General features: G+C 46.9%; 1 protein-coding gene across 4 annotated transcripts in view; it reads left to right on the plus strand.

The window, feature by feature from the left end:
* The window catches only part of ADAMTS14 (ADAM metallopeptidase with thrombospondin type 1 motif 14), a 32,707-nt gene that overhangs the window by 4,017 nt on the left and 12,990 nt on the right, over positions 1–15,700 (plus strand). For 2 of the 4 annotated variants that reach the window (XM_071748979.1, XM_071748981.1), the window contains exons 3-6: positions 3,703–3,859; positions 4,565–4,764; positions 11,898–11,981; positions 13,519–13,675. In XM_071748979.1, the coding sequence (XP_071605080.1) occupies positions 3,703–3,859; positions 4,565–4,764; positions 11,898–11,981; positions 13,519–13,675 (598 nt within the window). The remainder of the gene's footprint in view (positions 1–3,702; positions 3,860–4,564; positions 4,765–11,897; positions 11,982–13,518; positions 13,676–15,700) is intronic. The other 2 variants (XM_071748980.1, XM_071748982.1) reach the window with 1 other exon arrangement.

The following is a 15,700-nucleotide window of genomic DNA, read 5'->3' on the forward strand; positions in this document are numbered from 1 at the left end:
GAGTGGAGTGAATGTGGCTGAAGGTGATATGTTATTCTCCAGCTTTACCAGTGCAAAGCTCTCTCTAGAGATTTAGATTGAGTGTTAGGAAGAAATTCTTCACTGTGAGGGTGGTGAGATACAGGTCCAGGTTGCTCAGAGAAGCTGTGGCTGCCCCATCCCTGGAAGTGTTCAAGGCCAGGTTGGATGGGGCTTGGAGCAACCTGGTCTAGTAGGAAGTGTCCCAGCCCAAGGAAGGGGGGCTGGGGCTAGTTGATCAGTATGGTCCCTTCCAACCCAAACAGTCTGTGATTTTGTGTCCTGTACAGCATCTTACTCGAGTTTGCAATACTCATCCACATGCCCAGTAACGAGCATGGAGTGGTAGCCTCAGTGGTTAATAATCCTGCTTTATTCCCTCTTACCCTGTAATCCAAGTGACCTTGAAGATGAAGAGGTCACCAGACTAGTGACTGTGCCCTGGTGCCATGCACACTGCCCTGCTGCTGCTGGTGGCCCAGGTCTGATTCCCCCTGATGCCCTCCCTGGGCAATCTCTGGATGCAAGGGCAGCAGGGGAGCAATGATGCCTTTGTTCACTCAAGCCCAGCTTTCTGGGATATTTTTGTCTAATTTAAGTGTGAATCGTGTAGGAAAAATATGTACTGTGCACACAGCTGGATTTCCCCCTCCTCAGTGCTGTTTGCTTCTCTGGCTGAGTGGAGCAGCTTGATGGATTTTTCCACCTTTCAGCCACGTTGAAGTGTCAGAATTTCCTGAATTCCTGTGGGAGTGGGAGTTTTTACGCAGTGGTGATGGAGGAGTTGCTTATCAGGGTGCTGGAGGGTGTCCCCCCCTTAGTGACACTGGTACCAGGCCAATTAATCTCTCTCATCCTGGGTAGATGCAGGAAAAGAGACTTCACCTTCTGTGAGTTTGGTGTTTTTCTTAAAAATAAAAAGAGTGTGTTTTCCCTCTTTTCAGTGGAATTGTCTTCAAAGGACCATTTTCTAGTTTGGGTATTTCCTTTGCTGTGAGCTGTAGCCAGCATCTCACGTTAGGTGTGTCAGAAAGGATAGCTGTGGATTTCATTTGATTTGGCATTATTGAACCAAATAAAACTGGGGTTGAAAAGCAGGTGGCAAATTGATTGTTGAGGAGGTATTGATCAGCCCAAGGAAAGCCTATTGGGATTTTTTGGGTTGTGCCTGGCCTCTGTCATTGCCTCCTTACACTTAATACTTTCCCAAAATGCTGAAATACAACCTGCAGCTCCTTTTCAAGCCCAAGCAAGTTCATACAACTCTTGCAGTCGTGTTTGTTTATTTTTGTAAACACCAAGGGGACCACTGTGGTTTCTGTCTGGTTTCTTGGGCTGCTCTGATGAGATGTTCACACAAGTCCTTGTGGCCCTCCCTTTGCCCCTCAGTCATTGCCAGAGCCAGTGATGTGTTGCCTCTCGCCTTTGGGAGAAAAGCATGGATCAGAAAGTCTAGGCTGCTTTATTTCTTGAGCCATATATAATTAGTCACGAGCTGGAGAGCAATGCAAACCCAAACTGGTTGTGGCTCAGGACCAGCCTCTTTTGATATTTTAATCCAGCCTTGCCCTGGTGCAGCTTTCCTCCTGACTCAGCAGGTCCCGGCTTTCACTGTAAACCCATAAATCGGCTTTGGGGTCCCTCTCCTGAGGGAAAAGCACCATGGCAGGGCTGTGAGGGGGTAGGGTTGTCCCCCCCTCCTGGGGAAGGGTTTGTTTCTTCTGCTGCTGGGTTGAAAGAGGATGCAAGCTGGAAGTATGTTAGCTGATGGGAAATTATCAGGGTAATTAATACTTGTGATATCCAAGTGTGTTTGTGAGGCCTGTGTCTGACGCCCAGTGCTTTGCCCTTTGTAGCTACTGGGTTTTGTGTTAAGCAATGGATACCCACCTTCTTTTATCATTTAACAGTGGTGAGATACCGACCAAGTTGCCCAGAGAAGCTGTGGCTGCCCCATCTGTGGAAATGTTCAAGGCCAGGTTGGATGGGGCTTGGAGCAGCCTGGTCTAGTGGGAGGTGTTCCTGCCCATGGCAGGGAGCTAAGAACTAGGGGAGCTTTAAGGTCATTTCCAACCCAAACCAGTCTGGGATTCTATGTCTCTAATAAAGAGCAACTCCTTGAATCTTCTCCAGCATCACGGACTTGTCCAACCATCAATGGACCTGACCTGTGGGTTGACTGCCTAGCTTAATCTCTGCCTCATCACCACCACCTTGCCTGGTGCTCCAGGCTCTTTGGTTGAACTTGGCCATGAGCTTCATCTCGTTCCCTGGGGACAGTGGGAGATGTCCTGCCCTGGGGATCTGAATGTCTCCTGCAGAAAGCACATGTGTCAGGCAAGTTAATCCTAGCTCATACTTAGGCATGTATGAGCATACAACTGCTCATACTTAGATTCCTCAGGAAGGAGGTGAAACAAAATCAGCCCAAAACCTGCTTTTCAGAGGAGTTCAGCAGCTAATAAAACCCAAGTGGAGCAGGAAATTTGATGAAGTCTAACAGAGCCAGGTTGGCCAGTGCCACGATGAATGTGAACGTGAAGGGGGATCCAATGACCCAGGCAGGCTTGGAAGAGCCCCAGCTTGGCCTGGCTGTGTACATAGCCTAGCTCATGTCTCTGTACCACTCTGTGCAATATATATATATATGTACATATATATATATATATATGTAAATATATATATATATATACATATATAATATTTTTATTTTATTTAATTTGATGAAAACAGCTCAAATCCCCCAGACCTGATGAGGACTCCAGTAGGTACATGCTGCTGAAGGCTTTGCTAGAAGAACAGATCCATATGTTCTGCCTGTGCTTTCCAGGCAGCTATTCAATAATGGGCAGCACTGGAGGAAGGAGGCATGGAAAATGCTGGGCTGGGGGGGCTGCCTGTGGGATTGAAGCCAAATCCCAACCCTCATTTTCCTTGCCTGAGGTCCCAGCTGATGGACGCTGTGGGGCATAAGCACTCAGGCTGATGTCAGGGGGGATTTGGTGGGAGCTCTTGGTGTTAATTAGGAGGAGGTCAGTAGCCAGGACAGTGTTTCCAGCACTGTTTGCTCTCTTATTCATCTCCTTCTTTGGGAGGTGGAGTCCTAATGCTTTCCAGCTTTTCCTCCAAAGGGATTCCCTTGCCTTAATTCCCAAGGGCTTCACAGGGCAAAGATGATGTTTTTTTTTCCTCTCCTTCTCGCCATGACCACAATTAGTAGCATCAGTGAAATTGCTGGTTTCTTCCTCACCAGTGTGAAGATGGGGATTGGGATGGGGGCATGAGAGACCCTGTGTTCCCTAATGCACAGGGTTAGGCAGAAAAACGCATTGCTGGTCAGAAGGAGTGGAGTTTCCAGGCCATATAAAGACATAACTTGAATTGTGGCCAGCTGTGGTTTTTGCGTGGTTTTTTTTTTTTTTTTTTTTTTTTGGTTGTTCGTTTTTTTTTTTTTTTCCTCCCTTTTATTATTTTTTTTTCCCATCTACAGGAGAAATTAAGGGTAATGATGGGTCCACCCCGGTGTCATGGAGTATCAGCAAGATCCTCAGTTTATTTGGGATGCTTTTTCCTCTTGCACGCCCTGCATCAGTCTTTTTAATGAGTGTATTTAGCATGTATGTGCACAAACGTGGAGATAAAAACCACACATCTTCTCCCCCTTTATTTCTTTGTGGAGTCCAGGCTGGCCTGATTCGGACAGACAGCAATGAGTTCTTCATTGAGCCCCTGGAGAGGGGGCAGCAAGAGATGGAGGAGCACGGGAGGGCCCACGTGGTGTACCGCCGGTCGGCCATCCGGCAGGATGGTGCTGATCCCCACCAGGACCTCCACCCAGAAGGTAGGGGCTCCTCAAATCCAGTCTTTCCTAGCAGTAACTGCCAGTTGGGTCATCAGTGGGAAGAAAGGAAAGCACTGGGCTTTTGCTGGAAACATGGAAATTCTTCCAAATTGGGTCAATATTGATTGAGTTACATATGGGTTTTTAAAACCTGGTTTTACCAAGAGAGGTTGGACCAGATGATCCTTGAGGTCCCTTCCAACATGGGTTTCTGTGATTTTCTCAATGTCCAAGGTGTATGGGATCAGAACAAGGATGATCACATTGGCCTTAGGGTAGAAAGCAGAGTCAGGACTCAGGAGCAGAGGGATCAGGAGGAGCCAGACTCCATCCAGCTTAGCTGCCAGCTGTGATTAGGAGGTGTAAATGCTGCTGTCTTGTTTTAATCACCTTATGAAATGCACAATCAAATGCGATAGAGGGTGGAGGATCTGATGAAGGATGGAAGAAGCTCTGAAGGATGGAGCATGCTTAGAATGTATGCTCAGCTTCCCAAGAAGTAGGTCCCTACCTCACAGGCATCCTCCCCAGCTATCCACCACCTCCCCAAGTGTCCCACCACCACCACCCAACAGGCAGCATAGGCCCATCATTGTGTGGATGTGTCTTTTTTTTGTTTGTTTGTGGTTTTTTGTTTGTTTTTTTTGGGGGGGGACATCACCACAGTGCCAGGTCACCTCAATGGCTGTTTCTTTTCCTGCCCAGTGCCTGGCGTGCAGTTGGGTGATCTTCCCAACTCCCTGGAGATGATGACGGAGCGGCTTGGGGGTGACACAGAGCGCAAGAGGCGCCACGCCAGGAAGGACGACTACAACATTGAGGTCCTGCTGGCTGTGGATGACTCAGTCGTACGATTCCATGGGAAGGAGCACGTCCAGAACTACGTCCTCACCCTCATGAACATAGTAAGGCTTGGCTTTGTCAGGAGGGCTCTGGCTCCCACCCCGCCCTTGGTGTACTGCTCTTCTGATGCTGCAAATCTGTTATCCTGGAAAAAATGGGGCTTGGGGTGGCAGGGGAAATGTGTGCAGGAAGGGCTGTTCTGTCACCGTGACAGCTGTCTCTGGGATTTAATAACTGTGGTCGTTGGAGTGATGGAAAGAAGAGCCTTTTGTGTTAGTCTCTGTGACATTCCCTGGTCCCTGGCTGGTGTGTTGGTCACTGTCTGTCACCCAAGTCCAAGAGTATCTTCTGCTTCTCCTGCCTGAGGCCATCTCCTCCTCATGGCCAAAATCCCAGTGAACGCTAGGAGAGGGAATGGTTGCTGGCATTAACTTTGAAATTTTTGGTTATTTGTTTTGTAACTGATATTTGTTATTTATTTTGAAGAATAAGTGTCGGGGGGGAGATTTTTATAGATTTTCACGAGTTCTTTCTTATTCTTTGGAAAACCCACCTCGAGGGCTAGTTGGATGTGTCTGAGAGTTACAGACTCATCTACCGCACTTTTCTTTCCTTTTGAAGAGAAAAATGTGCATATCCTCAAGTCCAAGGGGGATGTGGAAGGATCAGTATTTATTCAGCTATCCATCTTGCAGGAGGTTTGCTCTGCTTGAATCTGAGTGTCTGCAAATAGGGTCCACGTTCAAAGACCTCTTTGGTGTGCTCTCCAAGTTCTGTGTTGTTTTCCATGGTTTATCCTCACCTCTATTTATTTATTTTTGTTTAAGTACTGTCTTTGCATGAGATGGAAAGTGTTCGAAAGGCTCAAGCAGCTTGGAAATAACTGAGCTTTAAAGATGCTTTTGGCTTTTTGGTGGCTTGTTTGTTCAGGCCCTATTTCTGCCCTGGCAGGTGGGCTCAGATCCAAATTGCCAGTAATGAAGGGAAAATTATCAACATAAGGGGGTAAGGATTTGTGGGATTGGGGGCCAAATGTAATGTGGCCAGCCTCAATTAAGAGAGGAAGTTGGTTTTAAAGAGCAATGGCTGCATTTTAAAATTTTATTTTACCTTATTTATCTTACTGTTTTATAATTTTATTTTAGTATTTGAGTCTGTAGTGCGTTATGCTCATGGTAGGATGCTCTTGGCATCACTTCACTCCCTCCAAATTTCTCCCCTGGGTTCCCCATTGCAACCCAGGGCTCTTCTCAAATTATAGGGGGGTGGAAGATGATGTAATTTTTTTTTATTTTCTCCTTTCTGATCCTCAGCGGATGGTTTTGAGGGCCTAGGGGACTGTCAGCTCCAATCAAAAGGTTGGTTTTCAGGCGCATTTCATGGTTTCCAGTCTGCAGGCAGGACTTTTCAGGGAGTGAATGCACAGGATGCTGAGCTGGAAGAAGGGAGCACCACTGCCTATTCAAATCAAGGCAGCGCTGGAGACTTTAATGAATTAAATAAAAGGGGGAAAAATGCAGCATCAATAAAAAGGCAGGGAAAAAAACCGACTAAGATAATGTATGCAATGAATAATTCCTCCAAGTGTTATTTCCTTCTATACTCTCTTCTTTTATGTTTTCCTTTCCTTTCCTTTCCTTTCCTTTCCTTTCCTTTCCTTTCCTTTCCTTTCCTTTCCTTTCCTTTCCTTTCCTTTCCTTTCCTTTCCTTTCCTTTCCTTTCCTTTCCTTTCCTTTCCTTTCCTTTCCTTTCCCACATTTGCTTTCCAGCTTTGTCATGACCTCTGTCTGCCTCCTCTTCCCTTGGCACCACCTCATTTCTTTGCTGGCTTGGGTTGCCTTGAAATACCCAATTCAGCAGAAAAAAAATAAAAAAAAATAAAAAAAGATAAAAATACTTTTTGGCCTGGGTGTAAGGGGAGGGGGAAGAGGAGAAGGGTGCTGGGGAGGAGTATGCTGGGACCACCCAGTTGAACAATAATCCCATTACTTGGAGGCAAGGGGAAGGAGAAGAAGCTTGGCTGGCCCTCTGACAAGGAAAGGACTTAATGAGATGGGCTGGAGTATGCCAGCAGGGACATGGAAGACAGGAGTTCTCCTCTCAAGATATATCCCAAGGAAAGTTTATAAAATGCTTTCCTGGCCTTTTCTGGGGTCCCCACTGGGTGCTGAGGGAGTAGTGCAATGCTCACCCATACTCAAGCTCGGCGCTGCTGTAGGTCAGGTGCTGGGGCTTTCCCTGAGACACAGCCCCTTTTATTAGGAGCTCAGTGTCAGCTGAAGCTTGGTGATAAATGATTCGTCAGGCAGAACTTTTCTTTGTTTAAAAAAGGAAACCAAACAACCCTTATTGTGTTGCCAGGAATGTGGCTGCCAGGCTTTTCATCAGGCGGCGGGTGCTGCATCCATCCCAGAGAGCTGCTGGGAGGATGACTGCTCCTTTTGTGCACCTAAGAGCTTCCCCACGGGCTGCCAGCCCCAGCCCACATTCCCAACTCACTATTCTCTCCTTGGCTCAGGGGATGCACCGGGTTTTCCCAAAAAAGTTGAGACCAGCAGCACTAGATAGATCGCAGGCCTGGGGAATGCATCCTGACTTCAATATATTCCTGCTTTCCACTTTCTCCCTTGCAGTCTGTTGATGATAAGGTTGATAGGACTATGACTAGTTTTGAGTTGCTTGCTGGACTTAGCATAAAAAATCAGCAGTTTGGTGTGCCCAAATGCCTTCGCTGTGTGTGCTGGAGAAGGTACATCTGGGCATAGAATCATAGAATCACAGGTATGTTTGAGTTGGAAGGGACATTAAAGATCCCAACCACCCTGCCATGGGCAGGGACACCTCCCTCTAGATCATGTTGTTCCAAGCCCCATCCAACATCTCATTGAACACTTCCAGGGAGAGGGCAACCACAGCTTCTCTGGGCAGCCTGGGTCAGTGTTTCACCACCCTCACCATGAAGAATTTCTTTCTAATGTCTAACCTAAATATCCCCTCTTTCAGTTTTGAAACTGTTCCCCTCATCCCATCATTCCATGCCCTTGTAAAAAGTCCCTCCCCAGCTCTCCTGTAGCCCCTTCAGGTACTGGAAGGTGCTCTGAGGTCTACCTAGAGCTTTCTCTTCTCCAGGCTGAACAACCCCAACTCTCTCAGCCTATCTGCATAGCAGAGGTGCTCCAGCCCTCTGATCATCTTTGTGGCCTGCTCTGGACTCATCCCAACAGCTTCATGTCCTTCTTGTGTTGGGGGTTCCCACACTGGACACAGCACTGCAGGGGAAATTTCACCAGAGTGGAGAAGGGGAATAGAATCACCTTCCTTGAGTTGCTGGTCACACATTCTTTTGATGCATGGCTGCTATATCTTGTATCTCCAAACTGAGCATCACAGTGTCCACCCTAGCAAAACCTGCCCCCCCTGCTGCTGGGCTCTTGGTATGGGTATTTGGCAATGTGGTGGCTGGGGGAAGCCATTCCACTGTCTTTCTTGGTACCTGACTGAAGGACTGGGAACCAGGAGAGGATCCAGCACCCCTTAGGGACGAGAGGAAATATTTTGTGTCCTGCTTAGCTTTCCAGTCTCTCTCATTCAGTTGGACTCTTTGTTTTGTTTTTTTCCTCCAGACTTCCCCCTGCTGGCCTCTGGTGCTCTCAAGGCTGGGGCTGGCTCGGAACTCTGGTATCATCAACTGGTTCATTGGAGTTTGTGTAGGATATTGCCCATGGGTTGGGTCAGGGTGCAAAGGTACCTGGTGTTTTCCTATTGTTTCGGGTTACTACGGAAACCCCATGACTCAGAGCCTGCTCCAGGCTGGGACTTGCTTCTTTCCAGCACATCTGCCAAATTACTGCTCCCAGGGGACAGAGACCCTGTGGAGGAGAGGGTCAGGGGAAAAAAGATAAAATCAAACCTTTGGCTTTATTTTTAACGTGGGATTATGGTTGAACCACTGTCCCTGGAGGTGTTTAATCACCATTCCAGGAGGTGTTTAAAAGCTGGGTCGATGTGGTGCTGAGGGACATGGTTTAACAATGAACTTGGTAGAATTGGGTTAATGGTTTGACTTGATGATCTGGAAGGTCTTTTCTGACCCAAATGATTCTGTGATTCTGTGCACTTTTCCCCACCCCCTAGATAGCCTCACATGTTTATTGCCATGTTTTTGGGACAACATAGCCTGTTGTGTTGGCAGCTGTGACAAAATTGAGAGCTTTGCCCTGCAGAGAAGACCTCCTCTTTGCTCTGTTCTCTGTACTGAAGATGTAGATGATATGGGTCAGCCCTTGCAGAGATGTCTGTGGCAGTGTCTGTCCCTGCAGGGGATGCAAGAGGGTGTAGTGAGCCTGATAAAGTAGTCAGGGGGAGATTTTTTTTTCCACAGTTCCCACCCCCTCGGCTCCAGCAAAGCGGCTTGAGGTGAATCTGCCAGCATGAAAAGTGAGGGAATAAAAGGAAAGAAGCTTAAAAGATGACTTGGCTGTTGGGAGCGAGCAATCTGGGGTTTTGAAATGTCAGCTATTCTGCTGGTTTGGCAAATTCTTCTCGTGTCTCTCTCTTTTGTTTTCCTTTCCCTGAAGAACAGCGAGGTCTAGACGTTGCCGGTGCGGTTTGACTGTCGGGATCTGGTGTCTGGGGTGGTGGATTTAGGGCTGGCCAGACTCTCAGGGATTTGGGTAGGCTGCCCTGGTGAAGCATTTTGGAGAGGGTGCCTTGGGGTTTTAATGCTCCTCTCCTGTTTTGTAGTCTCCTTGGCATTGTCCCTGAGGTGTTGCAGGGCTGGGGGGTCTGGAGCTGTACGTGCTAGTTTGCTCTTAACACACAGGTAGCCTTAAGTCCTGGTCTGTTTTATGAGCAAAAAAATCTTCTTTTAAATGAAATAGGAGAGCGTTGTTCTCGAGGTGATTGTGTTAAACAGGCTGGGCATCTGCGAGAGACATAAGAAAATCTTTATCCCATCTGTCTGTGGAGGTGGGCGCCTTAACTGGAGGTCTTTGCTGAGAAGGTATTTTCTGGAGGGATTTTCTTTGAAGACATTGACTCCGCAGAGGGAGCAGTGCCAGGCTGCAAACTGCTCTCTGGGCTGGTATCCATCCCCTCTGCCAGCTTGAACCAACTCCAGGGCGGGCTGACGGGCAGCAAACCCTTTTGATTTCCCACCCCCCCTCGATCAATTATTTGTATCTGGCTGTTGAGAAGAATCCATAGCCTTGGGCAGTCTGGTTCCACATCTGTTTTCTGAATTAACCATAAAGGTCGCTGGTATCTGTTAGGTACAGATCCCGCTGGATGGAACAGGGCTTTAGGATTAACCCTTTAGCTCAGGGGCTGGAGGGTGCTGGGTGGGATTTAGCACTGCTTTAAAAGGCAGCGTTAAGGGATTAAATCCCATCTTGGGATTTAAGCAGCTTCTTGTGTCTTGATGAGCTGTTTTGAAGCTGTTCTTGATCCTGCTGCTTCCCTAGCAAGGTGAGCACAGTGCTAGGAGGCAGCTGAGGAGTTTAGTTCTCAATGCCTGTGAAAAGTATTTGTAGAATCACTGATGGTTTGGGTTGGAGGAGATCTTAAAATCCATCTAGTTCCAACCACCCTGCATGGTTCTAATACCCAGTATAAATCTCCCTTCTTTCAGTTTGAACATGTTCCCCTTGTCCCATCACTCCATGCCCTTGTGAAAAGTCCCTCCCCAGCTTTCCTGTAGCCCCTTCAGATACTGGAAGGTGCTGTAAGGTCTTCCCAGAGCCTTCTCTTCTCCAGGCTGAACAACTCCAACTCAGCCTGTCTCCCTAGCAGAGGTTCTCCAGCCCTCTGATCACCTTTGTGTTCTGCTCTGAGCTCACTCCAACAGCTCCATGTCCTTCTTATATTTAGAACCCCAAGCCAGTGTTTTCCCCCTTTTTCCCCTGAACCATACCCTGGGTCCAACCCTATGGCTCTTCAGGACATACAGCCTGAAAAATTAGAGCATGTTTTTAATTTCTCCCTCTCTCAACTTTTCCACCCAGTTATATGACACGTGTGTATTGCAAACAGGAGGGCAGCCTATAAGTGGGAAATGGCAGGCTTGGATGTGGGAAGCAATAAAGGGGCAGCTGCCACCCATCCCTAAAGTTAAAAAAAAAAAAAAAAAAGAAAAAGAAAAAGAGAGAGGAAAGAGAAAAGCTCCATAAATCTAGTTTTATAATATTCATCTAGTCCAGAAAGCTATCATAGAGCCAAGGTAAATTCTTTCTCCCTTGGACAAAGTTGAAAAAGTATGTTTTAATGTAAATGTTAATTCTAGTCAGCATTAGGAGTGGTTTTAATTTGATTTCCTTAACTGCTGTGCTGAAACCCCATCTTGGAGACATTTGGGGAAGAAGGAAGTTCTCTAACAATGAGGGTTTTTTGGGGTGTTTTTTCACATATGCTGTGCAGGGGATGAAGGCTGGTGCAGGATCTCCTGCACTTGCCTGGGTTTATGGCTCTGTGTTCTTCTTGGTGGCTCAGCTCACAGCGACCTTTCTCATCTGTATCTCTTCTCTTAGGAGCACTTAGGAACTGAATTTGTTTATTCATCTTAGAAACGCAGAAGGGAAAGGTTATAGTTCATTATTTCCTTTGCTAAGTAATTTTTAATAGCTGACATTGATGGATGTCTTACTGAATCACAAGCCCTCCCTCTTCTCATTGTATTGTCTTCTCCTGGGGTTTCTGAAGTGATAGGTCAGCTTTGACTCACTGGTGTAACTGAGTAATCTTTTGCTTTGATATGATCACTTGCCTCTTCCCCAAAAGCCATTTTTTTCTTTCCACCCAACACAAAGATGCTGGAATCCAAAGCATTTCCTTCCACCTGAGGAATTCCTACTCTGAAGGGAGCAACAGCTCACTGAGGGATGCTTGGCAGTGGAGGCTGCTCCTGGGGGAAACACAGCCCTTCTTGTCTCTCTTGATGGGCTGGGTGATGTCATAGACCATCTGAGCCACCCATTCTGGGGAAATTTGGCTTATTGCAGTTTGGCTTTTTGAATTTATGGTTTTCACATAGGCGAAAATACAAAACAAAACAACAAAAAGCTGGTGGTGGGTGGAAGGAGAAGAGATCTTTGCACCTGGTCTTGTGCCACTTTGGAAAATGGGATAGGATGCTGAGTGTGGGAGTGTTGAGAGATGTGATGGTCTTAACTTCTCCGTTTTCTTTCTCTCCTCTCTTCAGGTGGATGAAATTTATCATGATGAGTCCCTGGGGGTTCACATCAACATCGTGCTGGTCAGGATGATCATGGTGGGATACCGCCAGGTAAATACAGCTCTGGGATGTGGCAAGGGGGGGATACTGTTCCAGCTGGTTTCTGCCTTTGGGCCATTTGCCCAGCTCAAGCCCTGCCCCACAGGAGAAGGACAGGGCTGAAATGTTGTATAGGCACAGCAGGCAACTGCTGCTTCTCCCAGGGCCAGCACTCATGCAACCCACACCGTGGCTTATTGTCTCATCACCATAATATTTAGCACTCAGTAAGCCTGGGTTTGGAAAAATGTGACCTTTTGGGTCAGCTGTTGAAGTGTGACAAGTGTGCTGAGCAGGGTTGAACTTAAATCCTTGTCCATCTGGTTGCTGGAGCCTGAAGTTCTGGAAAGCTCCATAGTTGCCCAGCCCCAGGGCAAAGAGGGGTCCCTGAGGAGACAACAGGTGGTTGCCATTAGCCTTTAGCAGCTGGCTCTTGTGTTTCCTCAGAAGTGGCAATGAGACAAAGGTGGCTTCTCAAATTGGCAAGAGTTTGGATATTAGTGAGAAGCCCAGACCTGGATCTCTTATGTCCTGGCCTTGGCTCGACAGCCCTGGAAGGCTTTGCTGGCTGTCCGTGCAGCTTTTGGGTATCTTGGGCATGGACAGAAAAAGCATGGGAAGGTTTCATGTGGTTTCTCAGGTTGCTTTTAATTGTTTTGGCTAATTTCAGCATGGCGATTTTCTAAAAGAATGTAATTTGCTCTCCTTTGAGCAGCAAGCCCCTATCCTACATGGATTTGTTCTAGCAATTAATGACTCAGCGTGGTGCTGTCTGTGTGGGCCACAAATAAGTCATATTAGGTCTTGAAAAAAACCCCTCCACAAGCCCCCTCTTTCCTCTCGAAAACCCAGGGGTGAGCATAGGTTTGAATCCAGGTGAGATGTGTGCTCACCACTGTTGAGATCCAAGGTTTCCTGAGCGAGTTCTTATGTGGCTTCTGGTTTCCCATCTTGTGCTTTGTAGGATTAAACCTCAGTGGCTTCCACTTGAGAGCCAGGGAAAGGGCAATATTTCTTACCTCTCTTCCCACTGCTGCAGCTCAGCAGATACCTGAGAGCATCATCTATTTTCTAGAGCACAATTTTGCAAAATACTAATCTTGAACAACAACAAAAACAAACAAACAAAAAAGGCTGAAGGACAAGGTGACTGCTCTGAATGAGTCCTGAACAACTCCACCTATTTTCTACTGGGATTTTGTTCTCTGTGGGTGAAGTTTTATGGATGAATGTTGCTCTGTTCATTGCTGAGCATCAGCACCTCACAATGTCTCAGTGAGGAGCCAATAATCTGGATCCTCTTTGCTTCTCAGCTGCTCTTTTCTTTATCTACTGCTCTCACCAGCACTTGTGTCACCAAAGAAGGTCATGGTGACTGGAATGATTTCCTTGCTGTTTTTAAATAAAAAAAGTGCAAGATGCTTTGCAAAGCAGGAATTCATCGCTTCTAATTTTGGAGAAGCGCTGCTTAGAAGTCATTCTGACTCCAAAACTCCTTCTACCCCACTGGTTTACCCATTTATATCTTAATTTTGAATTCTTTACCCAGTCAGTCAGCCTGATCGAGCGAGGGAACCCATCTCGGAGCTTGGAGCAGGTCTGTCGCTGGGCTCACTCGCAGCAGCGCTCCAGCCCAGAGCACGCCGAGTACCACGACCACGCCGTGTTCCTCACCAGGCAAGATTTTGGTCCTGCAGGTATGCAAGGTACTGTATTTATCTCAATCAGGTATGTGCAGTTTGCTGAGGCAAAGCCAGCGAGGGGAGAGGATTTCATGCAAACGCAGTCTGTTTCTTGGCCAGCAAGAAAAAGGTTAAAAAAATTGTTTTTTTTTTTTTTTTTTTGTATGAAGTAGAAGAAAGAATTAATCCAAAGCATCAACTCGAACAGATTAAAAAAAAAATCTTTATTCATTCAGTCCTTACACTGGTTCACACACCTCCCGTTTTCTCAAAGTGCCCTAAACAGTTTAAAAATAACATTAAAAAGATGGGATACCACAAAATGCTTCATGGGTTCGGTCCTTTCTCTACTCAGGAGGACCTGGTTTTACATGGGTTGGTTTCTTGGCCCTCTTGGGTGGTTGGACTTGATGATCTTAAAGTTGTTTTTCCAACCTTAATGATCCTATGATTCTATGCCATAGAAGTGTTTGTTTTATAATCCCTGGGGGCAAAGAGTAGGTCAGAAAGAGTGATGGCAAGAAGCATTTCACCACCTTGGTGCTGATGTGGTCTGAGAAGTTAGAGCTAAAAATGGAAAAAAATCGTAGGAAAAGCTTCTGGCATTTCATGGTGACATTAGAAATGCAGATGCTTTGATAGCATCATGAGAAGTCATTTGGCCAGTTCTCCTGAGCCTGCTGCCTCCTCCTTCCCACACTGGTAGCAAGGTCTGAATTTCCCACCAGGAGGCTCTCTGATGCTGTGAACATACTGATCATCACACTGCTTTGTAGGGTGAGTACTGGTACATGTGGCAGGAAGGAGAAATGCAGAAGGAGCCTCTGTTACCTCTCTGGAAAGGTTCTCCTCACAGCAGAGGATGAATCACAGGAGGCATCAAGCTGGGAGCCCTCTTGAATGTGCCGCTGGTCATCAGAGCCAAGCCTGGGTAATGCCAACAGCCTCCTTACTGAGCCATTGACCTGCCTTGTACACCTTCCCTAGAGTTAGGTGGTAGCATGCAATGAAAATTGGGTATTCAGATCATCTTTTTTTTTGTTTTGTTTTGTTTTGATTTTTTCTCAGTATCTTGGGTTCACAGGACTTCTTCACTTGGAGCATTGGCAAAAATGCATCCATCACTTTCCATGAAAAAATGCTGCAGTGAGGCCTTTGAAGGCTCCTTTCTAGGCTTGGTTTGAAAAATTAAATTATTATGAAGAGAGAAGTTCCTTTGCAAGTTCCAGTGCAGATGGACACCTGGGAAAGTCTCCCCTCAGTTGATAAAAAGAAATATTGGGGGAAAAGCTGCCCCAAGCCCACTTGCTTTTGCCTTCTGTCTGAGATGATGGTAACTTCTGGGTTCCCAGTGGTGCAGCTGCAACAGCTTCGCCTCAAATCCTTTGTTCAGCTTTGGGCCCCCTCTACAAGAAGGACATTGAGGGAATGGAGTGTGTCCAGAGAAGGGCAACAGAGCTCAGGAAGGGTCTGGGGCACAAGTGTTATGAGGAGTGGCTGAGGGAACTGGGGGTGTTCAGCCTGGAGAGAAGGAGGCTGAGACCTTCTCACTCTCTACAGCTCCCTGAAAGGAGGTTGGAGTGAGGGGTTGGGGGGGATGTCTGTATCTCCTCCCAGGTAGCCAGTGATAGGATGAGAGGAAATGGCTTTAAGTTGTGCCAGGGGGGTTTTATATTGGATATTAGGAACACTTTTCCCTCAAAGGGCTGCCAGGCCCTGGCACAGGTTGCCCAGGGTGTTGGTGGAGTCACCATCCCTGGAGGGATTTAAAAGCCATGTAGATGTTGTGGTGAGGGACATGGTTTAATGGGCACAGTGATGTTGGGTTTATGATTGGACTCGATGATCTTAGAGGTCTTTTCCAACCTTGATCCCATCTACTTGTGTGGCCACAAAGTCAATTACTGTTGAATTTAGGGCTGAGCTATGAGAAACATATACATTTTTTCCTTTAATCTCATGTCCTTGGCCAGCTGTGTGAGGCCAGGACCACTCGAAAATTCAGCTAACTTCCTCCTTTTCCTTGATGCCAAAAAGGGTCAGTCTTCA

This window comes from Heliangelus exortis, chromosome 7, assembly GCF_036169615.1.
Source record: "Heliangelus exortis chromosome 7, bHelExo1.hap1, whole genome shotgun sequence".
NCBI classification, from domain to species: Eukaryota; Metazoa; Chordata; class Aves; order Apodiformes; family Trochilidae; genus Heliangelus; species Heliangelus exortis.